General features: G+C 39.0%; 1 protein-coding gene across 1 annotated transcript in view; it reads right to left on the reverse strand.

Annotated features, from left to right (window-relative positions):
* The window catches only part of BLVRB (biliverdin reductase B), a 41,831-nt gene extending 30,280 nt beyond the window's left edge, over positions 1–11,551 (reverse strand). The window contains exons 1-2 of the mRNA XM_068112905.2: positions 11,333–11,551; positions 8,414–8,559 (exon numbers count right to left, since the gene is read on the reverse strand). Coding sequence (XP_067969006.1) covers positions 8,414–8,559; positions 11,333–11,342 — 156 coding nt within the window. The 5' untranslated portion in view covers positions 11,343–11,551. The remainder of the gene's footprint in view (positions 1–8,413; positions 8,560–11,332) is intronic.
* Positions 11,552–19,609: the final 8,058 nt, after the last annotated feature.

The following is a 19,609-nucleotide window of genomic DNA, read 5'->3' on the forward strand; positions in this document are numbered from 1 at the left end:
CATTTACTTGGTTGGAAAGCTAATAACCGATTTACTTGGTTGGAAAGCAAATAATCCATTTACTTGGTTGGAAAGCCAATAATCCATTTACTTGGTTGGAAAGCTAATAACCGATTTACTTGGTTGGAAAGCTAATAACCGATTTACTTGGTTGGAAAGCTAATAAACGATTTACTTGGTTGGAAAGCCAATAATCCATTTACTTGGTTGGAAAGCTAATAACCGATTTACTTGGTTGGAAAGCAAATAATCCATTTACTTGGTTGGAAAGCCAATAATCCATTTACTTGGTTGGAAAGCTAATAACCGACTTACTTGGTTTGAAAGCTAATAACCGACTTACTTGGTTGGAAAGCCAATAATCCATTTACTTGGTTGGAAAGCTAATAACCGATTTACTTGGTTGGAAAGCCAATAATCCATTTACTTGGTTGGAAAGCCAATAATCCATTTACTTGGTTGGAAAGCTAATAACCGATTTACTTGGTTGGAAAGCAAATAATCCATTTACTTGGTTGGAAAGCCAATAATCCATTTACTTGGTTGGAAAGCTAATAACCGACTTACTTGGTTGGAAAGCCAATAATCCATTCACTTGGTTGGAAAGCTAATAACCGACTTACTTGGTTGGAAAGCAAATAATCCATTTACTTGGTTGGAAAGCTAATAACCGATTTACTTGGTTGGAAAGCAAATAATCCATTTACTTGATTGGAAAGCCAATAATCCATTTACTTGGTTGGAAAGCTAATAACCGATTTACTTGGTTTGAAAGCTAATAACCGATTTACTTGGTTGGAAAGCTAATAACCGATTTACTTGGTTTGAAAGCTAAAAACCGATTTACTTGGTTGGAAAGCCAATAATCCATTTACTTGGTTGGAAAGCTAATAACCGATTTACTTGGTTTGAAAGCTAATAACCGACTAACTTGGTTGGAAAGCCAATAATCCATTTACTTGGTTGGAAAGCTAATAACCGACTAACTTGGTTGGAAAGCCAATAATCCATTTACTTGGTTGGAAAGCTAATAACCGACTAACTTGGTTGGAAAGCTAATAACCGATTTACTTGGTTTGAAAGCTAATAACCGATTTACTTGGTTGGAAAGCCAATAATCCATTTACTTGGTTGGAAAGCTAATAACCGATTTACTTGGTTTGAAAGCTAATAACCGACTAACTTGGTTGGAAAGCCAATAATCCATTTACTTGGTTGGAAAGCTAATAACCGATTTACTTGGTTGGAAAGCCAATAATCCATTTACTTGGTTGGAAAGCTAATAATTGACTAACTTGGTTGGAAAGCTAATAACCGATTTACTTGGTTTGAAAGCTAATAACCGATTTACTTGGTTGGAAAGCCAATAATCCATTTACTTGGTTGGAAAGCTAATAACCGATTTACTTGGTTTGAAAGCTAATAACCGATTTACTTGGTTTGAAAGCTAATAACCGATTTCCTTGGTTTGAAAGCTAATAACCGACTAACTTGGTTGGAAAGCCAATAATCCATTTACTTGGTTGGAAAGCTAATAACCGATTTACTTGGTTGGAAAGCCAATAATCCATTTACTTGGTTGGAAAGCTAATAATTGACTTACTTGGTTGGAAAGCCAATAATCTATTTACTTGGTTGGAAAGCCAATAATCTATTTACTTGGTTTGAAAGCTAATAACCGATTTACTTGGTTGGAAAGCTAATAACCGATTTACTTGGTTTGAAAGCTAATAACCGATTTACTTGGTTTGAAAGCTAATAACCGACTAACTTGGTTGGAAAGCCAATAATCCATTTACTTGGTTGGAAAGCTAATAACCGATTTACTTGGTTGGAAAGCCAATAATCCATTTACTTGGTTGGAAAGCCAATAATCTATTTACTTGGTTGGAAAGCCAATAATCTATTTACTTGGTTGGAAAGCTAATAACCGACTTCATTGGTTGGAAAGCTAATAACCGATTTACTTGGTTGGAAAGCAAATAATCCATTTACTTGGTTGGAAAGCTAATAACCGACTTACTTGGTTGGAAAGCTAATAACCGATTTACTTGGTTGGAAAGCTAATAACCGATTTACTTGGTTGGAAAGCTAATAACCGATTTACTTGGTTGGAAAGCTAATAACCGATTTACTTGGTTGGAAAGCGAATAACCGATTTACTTGGTTGGAAAGTCAATAATCCATTTACTTGGTTGGAAAGCTAATAACCGATGTACTTAGTTGGAAAGCTAATAACCGATTTACTTTGTTGGAAAGCCAATAATCCATTTACTTGGTTGGAAAGCCAATAATCCATTTACTTGGTTGGAAAGCTAATAACCGATTTACTTGGTTGGAAAGCTAATAACCGATTTACTTGGTTGGAAAGCAAATAACCGATTTACTTGGTTGGAAAGCAAATAATCCATTTACTTGGTTGGCAAGCCAATAATCCATTTACTTGGTTGGAAAGCTAATAACCGACTTACTTGGTTGGAAAGCTAATAACCGATTTACTTGGTTGGAAAGCAAATAATCCATTTACTTGGTTGGAAAGCTAATAACCGATTTACTTGGTTGGAAAGCTAATAACCGACTTACTTGGTTGGAAAGCTAATAACCGATTTACTTGGTTGGAAAGCAAATAATCCATTTACTTGGTTGGAAAGCTAATAACCGATTTACTTGGTTGGAAAGCTAATAACCGATTTACTTGGTTGGAAAGCAAATAACCGATTTACTTGGTTGGAAAGCTAATCACCGATTTACTTGGTTGGAAAGCTAATAACCGATTTACTTGGTTGGAAAGCAAATAATCCATTTACTTGGTTGGAAAGCCAATAATCCATTTACTTGGTTGGAAAGCTAATAACCGACTTACTTGGTTGGAAAGCTAATAACCGACTTACTTGGTTGGAAAGCTAATAACCGATTTACTTGGTTGGAAAGCAAATAATCCATTTACTTGGTTGGAAAGCTAATAACCGATTTACTTGGTTGGAAAGCAAATAATCCATTTACTTGGTTGGAAAGCTAATAACCGATTTACTTGGTTGGAAAGCTAATAACCGATTTACTTGGTTGGAAAGCAAATAACCGATTTACTTGGTTGGAAAGCTAATAACCGATTTACTTGGTTGGAAAGCAAATAATCCATTTACTTGGTTGGAAAGCTAATAACCGATTTACTTGGTTGGAAAGCTAATAACCGATTTACTTGGTTGGAAAGCAAATAACCGATTTACTTGGTTGGAAAGCTAATAACCGATTTACTTGGTTGGAAAGCAAATAATCCATTTACTTGGTTGGAAAGCCAATAATCCATTTACTTGGTTGGAAAGCTAATAACCGACTTACTTGGTTTGAAAGCTAATAACCGACTTACTTGGTTGGAAAGCCAATAATCCATTTACTTGGTTGGAAAGCCAATAATCCATTTACTTGGTTGGAAAGCCAATAATGCATTTACTTGGTTGGAAAGCTAATAACCGATTTACTTGGTTGGAAAGCAAATAATCCATTTACTTGGTTGGAAAGCTAATAACCGATTTACTTGGTTGGAAAGCAAATAATCCATTTACTTGGTTGGAAAGCTAATAACCGACTTACTTGGTTGGAAAGCTAATAACCGATTTACTTGGTTGGAAAGCAAATAATCCATTTACTTGGTTGGAAAGCCAATAAACCATTTACTTGGTTGGAAAGCAAATAATCCATTTACTTGGTTGGAAAGCCAATAATCCATTTACTTGGTTGGAAAGCTAATAACCGATTTACTTGGTTGGAAAGCAAATAATCCATTTTCTTGGTTGGAAAGCCAATAATCCATTTACTTGGTTGGAAAGCTAATAACCGACTTACTTGGTTTGAAAGCTAATAACCGACTTACTTGGTTTGAAAGCCAATAATCCATTTACTTGGTTGGAAAGCTAATAACCGATTTACATGGTTGGAAAGCCAATAATCCATTTACTTGGTTGGAAAGCTAATAACCAACTTACTTGGTTTGAAAGCTAATAACCGACTTACTTGGTTGGAAAGCCAATAATCCATTTACTTGGTTGGAAAGCTAATAACCGATTTACTTGGTTGGAAAGCAAATAATCCATTTACTTGGTTGGAAAGCTAATAACCGATTTACTTGGTTGGAAAGCAAATAATCCATTTACTTGGTTGGAAAGCAAATAATCCATTTACTTGGTTGGAAAGCCAATAATCCATTTACTTGGTTGGAAAGCTAATAACCGACTTACTTGGTTGGAAAGCCAATAATCCATTTACTTGGTTGGAAAGCCAATAATCCATTTACTTGGTTGGAAAGCTAATAACCGATTTACTTGGTTGGAAAGCAAATAATCCATTTACTTGGTTGGAAAGCCAATAATCCATTTACTTGGTTGGAAAGCAAATAATCCATTTACTTGGTTGGAAAGCCAATAATCCATTTACTTGGTTGGAAAGCTAATAACCGACTTACTTGGTTGGAAAGCCAATAATCCATTTACATGGTTGGAAAGCTAATAAACGATTTACTTGGTTGGAAAGCAAATAATCCATTTACTTGGTTGGAAAGCTAATAACCGATTTACTTGGTTGGAAAGCAAATAATCCATTTACTTGGTTGGAAAGCCAATAATCCATTTACTTGGTTGGAAAGCTAATAAACGATTTACTTGGTTGGAAAGCAAATAATCCATTTACTTGGTTGGAAAGCTAATAACCGATTTACTTGGTTGGAAAGCAAATAATCCATTTACTTGGTTGGAAAGCCAATAATCCATTTACTTGGTTGGAAAGCTAATAACCGATTTACTTGGTTGGAAAGCTAATAACCGATTTACTTGGTTGGAAAGCTAATAACCGATTTACTTGGTTGGAAAGCTAATAAACGATTTACTTGGTTGGAAAGCCAATAATCCATTTACTTGGTTGGAAAGCTAATAACCGATTTACTTGGTTGGAAAGCAAATAATCCATTTACTTGGTTGGAAAGCCAATAATCCATTTACTTGGTTGGAAAGCTAATAACCGACTTACTTGGTTTGAAAGCTAATAACCGACTTACTTGGTTGGAAAGCCAATAATCCATTTACTTGGTTGGAAAGCTAATAACCGATTTACTTGGTTGGAAAGCCAATAATCCATTTACTTGGTTGGAAAGCCAATAATCCATTTACTTGGTTGGAAAGCTAATAACCGATTTACTTGGTTGGAAAGCAAATAATCCATTTACTTGGTTGGAAAGCCAATAATCCATTTACTTGGTTGGAAAGCTAATAACCGACTTACTTGGTTGGAAAGCCAATAATCCATTCACTTGGTTGGAAAGCTAATAACCGATTTACTTGGTTGGAAAGCAAATAATCCATTTACTTGATTGGAAAGCCAATAATCCATTTACTTGGTTGGAAAGCTAATAACCGATTTACTTGGTTTGAAAGCTAATAACCGATTTACTTGGTTGGAAAGCTAATAACCGATTTACTTGGTTTGAAAGCTAAAAACCGATTTACTTGGTTGGAAAGACAATAATCCATTTACTTGGTTGGAAAGCTAATAACCGATTTACTTGGTTTGAAAGCTAATAACCGACTAACTTGGTTGGAAAGCCAATAATCCATTTACTTGGTTGGAAAGCTAATAACCGACTAACTTGGTTGGAAAGCCAATAATCCATTTACTTGGTTGGAAAGCTAATAACCGACTAACTTGGTTGGAAAGCTAATAACCGATTTACTTGGTTTGAAAGCTAATAACCGATTTACTTGGTTGGAAAGCCAATAATCCATTTACTTGGTTGGAAAGCTAATAACCGATTTACTTGGTTTGAAAGCTAATAACCGACTAACTTGGTTGGAAAGCCAATAATCCATTTACTTGGTTGGAAAGCTAATAACCGATTTACTTGGTTGGAAAGCCAATAATCCATTTACTTGGTTGGAAAGCTAATAATTGACTAACTTGGTTGGAAAGCTAATAACCGATTTACTTGGTTTGAAAGCTAATAACCGATTTACTTGGTTGGAAAGCCAATAATCCATTTACTTGGTTGGAAAGCTAATAACCGATTTACTTGGTTTGAAAGCTAATAACCGATTTACTTGGTTTGAAAGCTAATAACCGATTTACTTGGTTTGAAAGCTAATAACCGACTAACTTGGTTGGAAAGCCAATAATCCATTTACTTGGTTGGAAAGCTAATAATTGACTTACTTGGTTGGAAAGCCAATAATCTATTTACTTGGTTGGAAAGCCAATAATCTATTTACTTGGTTTGAAAGCCAATAACCGATTTACTTGGTTTGAAAGCTAATAACCGATTTACTTGGTTGGAAAGCTAATAACCGATTTACTTGGTTTGAAAGCTAATAACCGATTTACTTGGTTTGAAAGCTAATAATCTATTTACTTGGTTGGAAAGCCAATAACCGATTTACTTGGTTTGAAAGCTAATAACCGATTTACTTGGTTTGAAAGCTAATAACCGATTTACTTGGTTTGAAAGCTAATAACCGATTTACTTGGTTTGAAAGCTAATAACCGACTAACTTGGTTGGAAAGCCAATAATCCATTTACTTAGTTGGAAAGCTAATAACCGATTTACTTGGTTGGAAAGCTAATAACCGATTTACTTAGTTGGAAAGCTAACAACCGATTTACTTGGTTTGAAAGCTAATAACCGATTTACTTGGTTTGAAAGCTAATAATCTATTTACTTGGTTGGAAAGCCAATAACCGATTTACTTGGTTTGAAAGCTAATAACCGATTTACTTGGTTTGAAAGCTAATAACCGATTTACTTGGTTTGAAAGCTAATAACCGATTTACTTGGTTTGAAAGCTAATAACCGACTAACTTGGTTGGAAAGCCAATAATCCATTTACTTAGTTGGAAAGCTAATAACCGATTTACTTGGTTGGAAAGCTAATAACCGATTTACTTGGTTTGAAAGCTAATAATCTATTTACTTGGTTGGAAAGCTAATAACCGATTTACTTGGTTGGAAAGCTAATAACCGATTTACTTGGTTGGAAAGCTAATAACCGATTTACTTGGTTTGAAAGCTAATAACCGATTTACTTGGTTTGAAAGCTAATAACCGACTAACTTGGTTGGAAAGCCAATAATCCATTTACTTGGTTGGAAAGCTAATAACCTATTTACTTGGTTGGAAAGCCAATAATCCATTTACTTGGTTGGAAAGCTAATAATTGACTTACTTGGTTGGAAAGCCAATAATCTATTTACTTGGTTGGAAAGCCAATAATCTATTTACTTGGTTGGAAAGCTAATAACCGACTTCATTGGTTGGAAAGCTAATAACCGATTTACTTGGTTGGAAAGCAAATAATCCATTTACTTGGTTGGAAAGATAATAACCGACTTACTTGGTTGGAAAGCTAATAACCGATTTACTTGGTTGGAAAGCTAATAACCGATTTACTTGGTTGGAAAGCTAATAACCGATTTACTTGGTTGGAAAGCTAATAACCGATTTACTTGGTTGGAAAGCGAATAACCGATTTACTTGGTTGGAAAGTCAATAATCCATTTACTTGGTTGGAAAGCTAATAACCGATTTACTTGGTTGGAAAGCTAATAACCGATTTACTTGGTTGGAAAGCTAATAACCGATTTACTTGGTTGGAAAGCGAATAACCGATTTACTTGGTTGGAAAGTCAATAATCCATTTACTTGGTTGGAAAGCTAATAACCGATGTACTTAGTTGGAAAGCTAATAACCGATTTACTTGGTTGGAAAGTCAATAATCCATTTACTTGGTTGGAAAGCTAATAATCCATTTACTTGGTTGGAAAGCCAATAATCTATTTACTTGGTTGGAAAGCTAATAACCGATTTACTTGGTTGGAAAGCTAATAACCGATTTACTTGGTTGGAAAGCTAATAACCGATTTACTTGGTTGGAAAGCTAATAACCGATTTACTTGGTTGGAATTCAGGGATTGAAGAAGAAAGAACATGCGGCAATGTGAGGTTAATGTTGCAGTTCCAACGGTAACATTACTTATTCGAGGACAGCAGGACACCAAATTAACACACAAACAATCACAACCATGACAACAACAATTACGTGTTATAGTTCATTTTACATCTTCATTGACACTCAGGAAGACGTGCAAAATGTTTCGAAAGTAGAACATGTTGTCTTTTGATTAAAGCCGTCGGGAGATACACCTGACACAAACAGATAAACAGCCTCTGTGAAAGAAGCTATGTGGCGTCACCTGCTGGCACTAAAGGACATTTCAAACCTTGGTCGAGGCGGTTCAGAAACGAGCAACATACGCGAGACAACTAACATGCATTATACATATATTCCGTTTTATGTTGGTGAATGTCATCATAATCCCCCGTGTAATGGGGATGAGCAAATGAGGCAGATTAACATCTCTTTGGTTTCCTGTACCTTGAGGTTGTTGTGGGTAATTTTCATTTTTTCTGGGTTCCTCACTATTGCCACCACCACGTGTCCCTGCTGTAATGCCTGTTGCACCACACATTGCCCTGTTTGCCCCGTGGCCCCCAGCACCACCAGCTTATTGGAAACCTTGTCTGTGCAACAGCAACACAACGGTGCAAACGTATTAATGAAATAACGTTCTGTTCCCATGACCATTATTAAAACCAGTCAACTAAATAACGTGTATATAGTGTATCCATATGTAGTGAAATGTATCCATATGTAGTGAAATGTATCCATATGTAGTGAAATGTATCCATATGTAGTGAAATGTATCCATATGTAGTGAAATGTATCCATATGTAGTGAAATGTATCCATATGTAGTGAAATGTATCCATATGTAGTGAAATGTATCCATATGTAGTGAAATGTATCCATATGTAGTGAAGTGTATCCATATGTAGTGAAGTGTATCCATATGTAGTGAAGTGTATCCATATGTAGTGAAATGTATCCATATGTAGTGAAATGTATCCATATGTAGTGAAATGTATCCATATGTAGTGAAATGTATCCATATGTAGTGAAGTGTATCCATATGTAGTGAAGTGTATCCATATGTAGTGAAATGTATCTATATGTAGTGAAGTGTATCCATATGTAGTGAAGTGTATCCATATGTAGTGAAATGTATCCATATGTAGTGAAATGTATCCATATGTAGTGAAATGTATCCATATGTAGCGAAATGTATCCATATGTAGTGAAATGTATCCATATGTAGTGAAGTGTATTTATATGTAGTGAAGTGTATTTATATGTGGTGCAGTGTATCTATATGTGGTGCAATGTATCTATATGTGGTGCAGTGTATCTATATGTGGTGCAGTGTATCTAAATGTGGTGCAGTGTATCTATATGTTGTGCAGTGTATCTATATGTGGTGAAGTGTATCTATATGTGGTGCAGTGTATCTATATGTGGTGCAGTGTATCTATATGTGGTGCAGTGTATCTATATGTGGTGCAGTGTATCTATATGTGGTGCAGTGTATCTATATGTGGTGCAGTGTATCTATATGTGGTGCAGTGTATCTATATGTGGTGCAGTGTATCTATATGTGGTGCAGTGTATCCATATGTAGTGAAGTGTATCCATATGTAGTGAAATGTATCCATATGTAGTGAAATGTATCCATATGTAGTGAAGTGTATCCATATGTAGTGAAATGTATCCATATGTAGTGAAGTGTATCCATATGTAGTGAAGTGTATCCATATGTAGTGAAATGTATCTATATGTAGTGAAGTGTATCCATATGTAGTGAAGTGTATCCATATGTAGTGAAATGTATCCATATGTAGTGAAATGTATCCATATGTAGTGAAATGTATCCATATGTAGCGAAATGTATCCATATGTAGTGAAATGTATCCATATGTAGTGGTGTATCCATATGTAGTGAAGTGTATTTATATGTAGTGAAGTGTATTTATATGTGGTGCAGTGTATCTATATGTGGTGCAATGTATCTATATGTGGTGCAGTGTATCTATATGTGGTGCAGTGTATCTAAATGTGGTGCAGTGTATCTATATGTTGTGCAGTGTATCTATATGTGGTGAAGTGTATCTATATGTGGTGCAGTGTATCTATATGTGGTGCAGTGTAACTATATGTGGTGCAGTGTATCTATATGTGGTGCAGTGTATCTATATGTGGTGCAGTGTATCTATATGTGGTGCAGTGTATCTATATGTGGTGCAGTGTATCTATATGTGGTGCAGTGTATCTATATGTGGTGCAGTGTATCTATATGTGGTGCAGTGTATCTATATGTGGTGCAGTGTATCTATATGTGGTGCAGTGTATCTATATGTGGTGCAGTGTATCTATATGTGGTGCAGTGTATCTAAATGTGGTGCAGTGTATCTAAATGTGGTGCAGTGTATCTAAATGTGGTGCAGTGTATCTATATGTGGTGCAGTGTATCTATATGTGGTGCAGTGTATCTATATGTGGTGCAGTGTATCTATATGTGGTGCAGTGTATCTATATGTGGTGCAGTGTATCTATATGTGGTGCAGTGTATCTATATGTGGTGCAGTGTATCTATATGTGGTGCAGTGTATCTATATGTGGTGCAGTGTATCTATATGTGGTGCAGTGTATCTATATGTGGTGCAGTGTATCTATATGTGGTGCAGTGTATCTATATGTGGTGCAGTGTATCTATATGTGGTGCAGTGTATCTATATGTGGTGCAGTGTATCTATATGTGGTGCAGTGTATCTATATGTGGTGCAGTGTATCTATATGTAGTGAAGTGTATCCATATGGTCACACCCTGGAGGAAACCTGGTGTTGGTTTAACGGTTAGGGTGCTAGCTTGGGATCTTAGGATCCTGCGCTCAAATCCCTAATCAATCGTTGAATTAACATCAGGGGGGTTGACTCAGCCTGTCATCTTTTCGAGGTCGGCACAAATTGAGCACCAGCTCACTGGTAATTGGGGCACTGCATCAGCGGCACAAACGTGCTTCCATAAAAATGATGCAACCAGCAGCCACAAGCTCCATATGAAGCAACAACAACCCTGAAGGGAATTTCAAGCCAGTAATACCACACATTTATTTTAAGTTCTTCAAAATTGTAAAAAAAAAAAACTTCAAAAAGTGTTCGATTTCATTCTATGGAATGAGGAAGAGGTGCTGATGAACTGAAGAATAACATTTAAAAGGTGCTGATGAATCGTGACATTTAAACCTGTTTCTGTGTTCCGATTTGACCGTGGCGAAGATTGCCGCAGTAAACCGGGTTTATGTGATGCAATACATATCTGCAAAAACCCGGGAAAGAGAGTCAAATTTGATATAACGAGTGTTAATGTGGAGTCTGACCATGTCACCTGCGCGGTTCTTACCTGCGGACATCGTGCCGGAGCGAAGAGAAAAGAAACTTTCGTGTCTCGTTTGGAGTGCCCACTCGGCGCAGTCTCACGAACAAGTCAATATTAATCTTCTTCTTCTTTACGCCAGGCCTCTTCCTCATTCCACCCTCTCGCCAGACGCTCTTCTTCTTCTTCACCGGTGTGTGTATTTGAATTGCGTTGTGAATGTTGCACAAGTTTTCCTCTCCTGTTCTAATAAGTAACAAGTGTTAGTGAAGTTGCTTTTAATACATATTATTATGATGCTTTATAATAGTTTACGGTAATTGATTTTAATATGAATTATTACCCTCGCTGGAGGATATTATTGAATTTGGATCCGTTTGTTACTTGCAAAATCTTATCTTATCTTTTCATGCAAAATCTTGTCTGTTTGTCACTCACCTGCAGGTCACAACTTTAAAACGATCTTCACAACACTTCACCAAATTGTGGCGTTAGTCATAAGGAAGAAGCCTCTTGATTTTGAGGTCGCAAGGCCAACATAGGGCAAAGGTCAACACCGGAGTCGGTCGGAGTGCTCAGCACCAACAATATGGCAGTCTCCATGGAAACAATCCTATCTTTATGACACTTTCCCAAACGAATTTATTGTGTTAACACCGGCTACAGAGCACACTTTCAAAAATCACAAAAAATATAAAGTGCATTTCCAAGACTGTGCTGCAGCACATTGTCCACTGAAGGTGGGATTGCCTACCCAAAGGGTGGGAGTGCTGGCTAGTATAATAAAAATAATAATTATAATAATAATGTAATGATGGGTAAGGCAATCACATCTTTCTATAATTCACCAAATGTCCGTCCGCCTGTCTGTCCGTCCGTCCGTTCCCAGGTACCGCAAAAATGGCTGAACCGATCACAACGAAATTTTGGGTGGGTAATCCTGGGACCCCCTGGAGTAAAATAGGCTATATTGTTTTTCCAATTTCAGCTTTGGTCTCCAGCATCAAGTTTGGACTCCCGCCTAACGGTATTGTCCCGGGTACCGCATTTCAGGTTTGGACTCCCGCCTAACGTTATTGTACCGGTACCGCAAAAACGGCTGCACCAATCGCAACGACACACCTCCATGTCCGTGGGATTCCCACAGGTGACCCCACTAGTTGTAATAATTTGTAAGGTAATTACACTGTAAACGATATTTAATGGAGCAAGTGTAGCCATGCACATGTATGTATGTCCTCGATTTCCATTGATTGGACAGCTGGGCTGACACCACCCACAATTGTAACCTGAAAAACATTTGCGGAAACATTTGCGAACACTTGCGACTTGCGAACACTTGCGACTTGCGAACACTTGCGACTTGCGAACACTTGCGACTTGCGAACACTTGCGAAACTTGCGAAAACATTTGCGAAAAAAACAAAGCGGAAAAATCCGCTAATTTGGTAAGCCTAATACCTTTTCGAAAGTGTCATATTCATATTTGCTTGGCTCTCCATAAAAGTTTTCCACTCAGTGTAAAACAACCCAAGCAACTGTAAAAAGGATCATCAAATATTGAAAGGTTGGAGCCGATAGGCGTCATGGGCCTTGTCAAGGCCGCAGTACACCTAGGCCTCAGGCCTCTACTCTACTGTCAGAGCTAACAACCCATGGGCCCATGGGAGAAAATGAATTTTTAAAATGCAGACACGTACGGCACACGTAAGCAACTGAATGCTTAACCACACTTTTTCGCTTCGCGAGCGCAGGGTAGCAGCGATAATTCGTATGAAGATAATTATTTGTATACAAAGTCAAGGCTCGTGGAGGAGCGTGAACACTGAACGGATGATGCAAGAGAACAAAAGGAACAGTAGAAAGTGAGGGGGAAACACCAACAGAATGATTGAAGGACAAAATAGAGGGAGACTTGAACAAATAAAGGATGTGGTGAAGAATGAGGGACAAGGGAGGATGCACAAGGTAATTAATTGCCTTACAAATTATATTAACATTGTAATTGCCTATTATGAGCATTTGTTATCGGGGTGGTAATAGACCCCACTGAGCATAGGGCTGAACAACTGCTCTGTGCTAGCTAGTGAAAAACTCTGAGAGTGAGCGATCCTTTAAGTCTCGACTTCAGCGAGCGTGGGACTGTAACCGCTCGGGTGTGGTTGTTTATCCTGGTGCCATCAATGCCAAAGTACAAAACTCAAAACACCAAACAAAAGGGCGGTCACTCCCCAGCTCAGTTGAAAAGTCATATTTATTCGCCCTGAAGACAACAACGCCACGATCAAAAGATCAAAAGGAGGCTTAGAAGTGGCTGTTGCCATGGTAAGCTGTTGCCATCTACCTGTGCTGATATTTATGACTAATGTAGCTTTTTGAATGTTTACCTTTGATGTGTGCCGTCATCCATGATCATGGGGAAATCCTGAAGTTTCACTATAGCAGAGTTTGTTTTTTTAGCAGAGTTTTCACTATAGCAGAGTTTCACTATAGCATGTGCCGCCTAGCAACCCATTTTACCACCAGATGTGCACGTGCGGTCGCCTAGCAACCCATTTTACCACCGGATGTGCACGTGCGGTCGCCTAGCAACCCATTTTACCACCGGAAGTGCACGTGCGGTCGCCTAGCAACCCATTTTACCACCGGATGTGCACGTGCGGTCGCCTAGCAACCCATTTTACCACCAACCCAACCCATCTCAAGCATCACCGCGTCTTACCTATTTGTTACCCAGAGCCTTTTGACATCTCTAAAAGACCATTAAAATACTTCAAAATGCTGCATGGTGGTCAAACTGATCGCTCGAGGCAAACAGAGAGAGGGATCACGACTGAAAAAGCAGAGAGAGAGAGATCTCGAACCAAAGAATGGAATTTTTCGCCCCAGGTACTGCACCAGGCGGTAGTTGTAGTCGATGATGGATTAATGGGGGGATTTGGATGTCGTCCAGGGTCCAAGCGAAGAGGGGCCCATGCAGGTGCGGCTGAGTGGGAAATACATTGGCGTCCAAACTATCATCAAGGAGCAATGCCTATATGTGACGTTTATACCATGTGTAGCTCACTCACTCAACCTTAGGGGGGAAAGTACTGCTGAATGCAGCCTTTGTGGTCTTGAGATTCTTTCACATTGTACAAAAGTTGTACACTTGTCTCTCTGCATCGACTTATCGCTGGCGACTTTTTTGTGAAAAACTTAAACCTTTATACTCTCTGTTGTGAAGTACAGTGCCTTCAGAAAGTATTAACACCCGTTGACATTTTCACATTTTGTTGTGACAGCCTGAATTTAAAATGGATTAAATCTGAGATTTAAAAAAATCACTGATTTACACTTAATACCACATAATGTCAAAGTGGAGTTTTTTTTTTAGAAATTCCTACAAAATAATTAAAAATGAAAAGATGAAATGTTTTGAGTCAATAAGTATTCAACCCCTTTTTTCTGACACTCCAAATTGAGCTCAAGTGCATCCGATTCCCTTTGATCATCCTTGAGATGTTTCTACAAAATGATTATTGGGGTCCACCTGTGGCCCATTCAATTGACTGGACATGATTTAAAAATAAACACACCTTTCTACATAAGGTCCCACCATTGACAGTACATGTCAGAGCAGAAACTCTACCATGAAGTCCAAGAAACTCTCCGTAGGACTCTGAAATAGAATTATGAGGACGCATAGATCTGCAGAAGGGTATAAAACAATTTATAGAGTGTTGAAAATTCCCAAGAGCACACTTTGCTCCATCATTAGGAAATGGAAGGAATATGGAACTACTCAGGCTCTTCCTAGAGCTGGCATCTGACCAAACTGAGACACTGGGCAAGAAGGACCAAGAACCAAGAGGTGACCAAGAACCCAATGACCACTTTGTTCCTTGGCTGAGATGGAGAACCTGCCGGACGGACAACGGTGTCTGCACCACTTCACAAATCTAGGCTTTATTTGAGAGTATCCAGATGGAAGCCATTCCTGAGAAAAAGTCACATGGCAGCATGCCTGGTGTTTGCAGAAAGGCACGTGAAAGACTGAGACTATGAGGCAAAAGATTATGTGACCTGATGAGACGAAAATTGAACTCTTTGGCCTGAATGCAAAGCACGACATCTGGAGGAAACCGAACACAGCTCATCATCCATCCAACACCATCCCTACCATGAAGCATGGTGGTGGCAGCATCATGCTATGGGGGTGCTTTTCAGTGGCAGGGACTGCGAGACTTGTACGGATAGAGGGAACAATGAATGGAGCCAAATACAGCAAATCCTTGAGGAGAACCTGCCTCAGAGTGCAAAAGACCTTCGACTGCGGAGAAGATTTACGTTCCAACAGGCCAATGACCCCCAAGCATACAGCCAAATCAACACTGAAATGTCTTCAGAACAAGAATGTGAAAGTCCTTGAGTGGCCCAGCCAAAGCCCAGACTTGAATACCATTGGGAATCTGTGGAAATACTTGAAGATTGCTGTTCACCAACGCTCCCCATCCAACTTAACAGAGCTAGAGCAAATCTGCAAAGGAGAATGGGGGATATTCCTCAAATACAGACATACCCAAGAAGACTCAAAGCTGTAATCGACTTCTACAAGGTATTTGACTCAGAGTTGAATACTTATATAAATTAGATATTTCTGTATTTCATTTTCAATACATTTGTAAAAACCTCTAAAAACGTGTTTTCACTTTGTCAAAGTGGGGTATTTTGTGTAGATCGGTGATAAAAAAATTATAAAGTTAATCCTTTATATATTCAGGCTATAACACAACAAAATGTGAAAAAGTCAAGGGGTGTGAATACTTTCTGAAGGCACTGGAGTTTTCAGGTGCTCGGTGGGTCAGCAAGGTATGAAACAGTGGCAGCCCTTCTCAAAGGTTTACACTCCTATCTGTGAAGTATTGGAATAGCTTGCAACTGCTGTGGACACAAAGTTGAGCACCGAAATGAAGCTCAGTCGATCCTTGACAAACTGGGTGAACTGGATTCAGCGATACTCTGCTATTCTGCACATAGTCTTAGAGCGCTTTCACAAGACCAGTCTCTCGCTTCAAGAGGCTAGCCGAAATCTTAATGTTGCGGTGTCCTTACTGGAGTCACTTGTTGGTTTTCTCAAGACCCAGTGGACGGATTTTCGAGGACTTCGAAGACCTAGGAATTAAACTTAAACTGAGTGGCCATAAAGAGTACAATTCAGCCTGGAGACGCGTCCTGATTCACCACCACCACTTTGACTTTTGACGATGGAGATGCTGAAGACACTGTGCTGTCACCCAAGGAGAAATTCAAAACTGAGGTGTTCCGTGTCATCATTGATCAGGTAATCAGGATTCCTGTCCGAACTAGCCTCTCCTTCGACTCGTGAGATCGAGCAAGTGGCAGGAAATCTTTCCTGCTTCTCGTCCAAAGATCTGGAACCCACGGTTAAAAGAACTGAGAATGTACCAATTCCTCCAACTACGTGCCCTCACATAAACATTTCCTCATAGTGACACAGCTCTTTGGATTTTGGTGAAGATCCATATCTGGAATTGGATACGATAACTTTAAAAAAAAAGTTCTTAAGTCGTTCTCCACCATCGAGAGATACCTGGCCAAAAACGATACAGTAAATAGCACGATATTTCAAAAAGTTATGGACAGGTTACAACAAAACGTTGTGGATGAGTTGGATAGGTGACAATAACAAGGGGATTCGATTCTGGTTCAGGTCCGGTTAGGGTTAGGATAGTAGATGCAGATCTGGCCTATCACTGGGATAGGATAGTAGGATAAGTTAGTCGTAAAATCTTCAACCTGGTGGTGGTACGCTCCCTACTGAGTGTCATTCTAGTTTCAAAATGTAACGATTTTTTCATTAAAATTGATTTTTTTGTACAGGGTTTCGTCAATTTTTTTTCGAAAACATTGAGCTTTGAAAATTGATTGTACTTTCCATCTAATGCTACGGGGTTTTCAGAAACAAAATGGGCAAACCCGTGAAATGCGGGTCACTTGGCATCTAAGTGAAATATTAAATGAGCATCGTCAGGTTGTATCGATGAGAACATACCTTGAGATGTAGACCTGAGCTGATGATGCCTATTACTACAGGATGGGAAATGGAGGCCTATGAGGGCCTATGGTAATTGGGTTACTGCCCAGGGCCCAAGGCACCCTCAGCCCATCCATGGTTGTAGTCGGAGCTTACTCTTATTCTCACACTCACCTCTGAGCCGTCCAACCTGGGTTTGTATCATGACCCACAGCTACAAACTGTCACCCCGGATCCATCATGTGTGTGCATATCTTATCTTCCCCCATCCAAAACCTTGATCTTTTCTACCCCTGCTAATTCACCCCAGATCCACTTTTTTGAAATACCGACTTCTTTCCTGGAAGTCTTAGCAGTGTCCATGTGTTTTTATATCTCTTCCACCCCCCTCCCCCTTCCCACCCCTCCTCTCCCCAAGCCCTCTCCCTCCCACACATCTCCCGATGTCCCTGCTCTCAAATGTTGTGTTTGTGTGCTTCCCCATCTCTCCCCATCTTGTCTACCTCTACCCTTATTATATGTTTTATGTGTCTGTTTGATTTTTTTGTGTGATTGATGTTAGCTCTTTCACGAGCCTCGATCTTGTATCCAATATATATATATATTATGTGTATACCTACCTTTCGGATGTACGTTGACTGGGCATCCCAATAGGGCTTTATGTTCTTATCTGATTACTTCCCTTATAATTGTGTTACCTGGGTTCAAATCCATTTACCGTGTTGATTTGTTCAAACTCTGACAATGTCCTTGTGTTCATGTAAAGGTGCGTTGACACCTCACCATGTCATCATATTGCAATCAATATATATACAGTCACGTAAAAAAGTAAGTACACCCCATGTAAAGTTTTGACTTTTTCCACATATTTCAACATACAGCTATTTGATCTTCATTTCAACAATATTGATAGATAAAGGTGATATAATATAACAAATAGCATGAAACATTTACATTTTTTAGTCCATTGTATAATTTAAATAAACATAAATGCAAATTTCGCATGTGGAAAAAGTAAGTACACCCCTACATTTATCACCACTTCAAATACCTAAAATTAGAATCAGGTGCATCAGTTCAGGTGCAAATGATTAGAACATCGTTAGAGAGGATCTTGGAGGAACCTGTCTTATTTAAACCTCAGACATTTAGTTTGGTTTGCTCTTTGTTGTTGAAGTGTGCGGCGTCACCATGCCTAGATCAAAAGAGCTCTCTGAGGCCTTCAGAAAGAAGGTTATAGATGCCTACGGGTCTGGGAAGGGATTTAAAAAGATCTCCAAACAATTTGAAATCAATCATTTGACTGTCCGGTAGATCATCTACAAGTGGAGATGATTCCAAACAACTGCCAACTTGTTCAGGCCAGGCCGCCCCAGCAAGTTCAGCCCGAGAGCAGACCGCAAGGTGCTGAAATAAGTCTCTAAGAACCCCAGAATGTCATCACGGGACCTCCAGGTAGCTCTTGCCACTGTTGATGTCAATGTGCACGAGTCTACCATTAGAAAGAGGCTGCACAAATTTGATCTACATGGGAGGTGCACCAGGAGGAAACCTTTGCTGTCCAGAAAGACGATCAGGGCAAGACTAAAGTTTGCCAATGAACACCTAGGCAAAGACCAGCACTTCTGGAACAATGTGCTCTGGACAGATGGGTCAAAGGTAGAGCTATTTGGCCACAGTACCAGAAGACATGTTTGGCGAAAACCAAAGACAGCATTTGATTACAAGAACCTGATACCAACTGTAAAGCATGGTGGTGGAAATATTATGGTTTGGGGCAGCTTTGCTGCATCAGGGCCTGGGCAGCTCACCATCATAGAATCCACTATGAATTCTTCATTGTACCAGAGGGTGCTTGAGGATAATGTGAGGGCATCTGTCGGAAAGTTGAAGCTCAACTGAAGGTGGACCTTGCAACATGACAATGACCCTAAACGTACCAGTAAATCCACCAAGAAATGGCTGAAAAGAAAGAAATGGAGGGTTCTGGATTGGCCAAGTCAAAGCCCGGATCTAAATCCCATCGAGATGTTGTGGGGGGATTTGAAACGAGCTGTCCATGCAAGAAACCCCTCAAACATCGCACAGCTGAAAGAATTCTGCATGGAGGAGAGGGCAAAAATTTCTCCCAGTCGATGTCAGAGACTGGTAGACAGTTATAAGAAACGCCTACTTGAGGTTGTTTCTGCCAAAGGGGGCAATAACACCTATTCGAGCCAAGGGTGTACTTACTTTTTCCACATGCGAAATTTGCATTTATGTTTATT

The sequence above is a fragment of the Myxine glutinosa genome, chromosome 4 (genome assembly GCF_964187855.1).
Source record: "Myxine glutinosa chromosome 4, kmMyxGlut1.1, whole genome shotgun sequence".
Taxonomy (NCBI): domain Eukaryota; kingdom Metazoa; phylum Chordata; class Myxini; order Myxiniformes; family Myxinidae; genus Myxine; species Myxine glutinosa.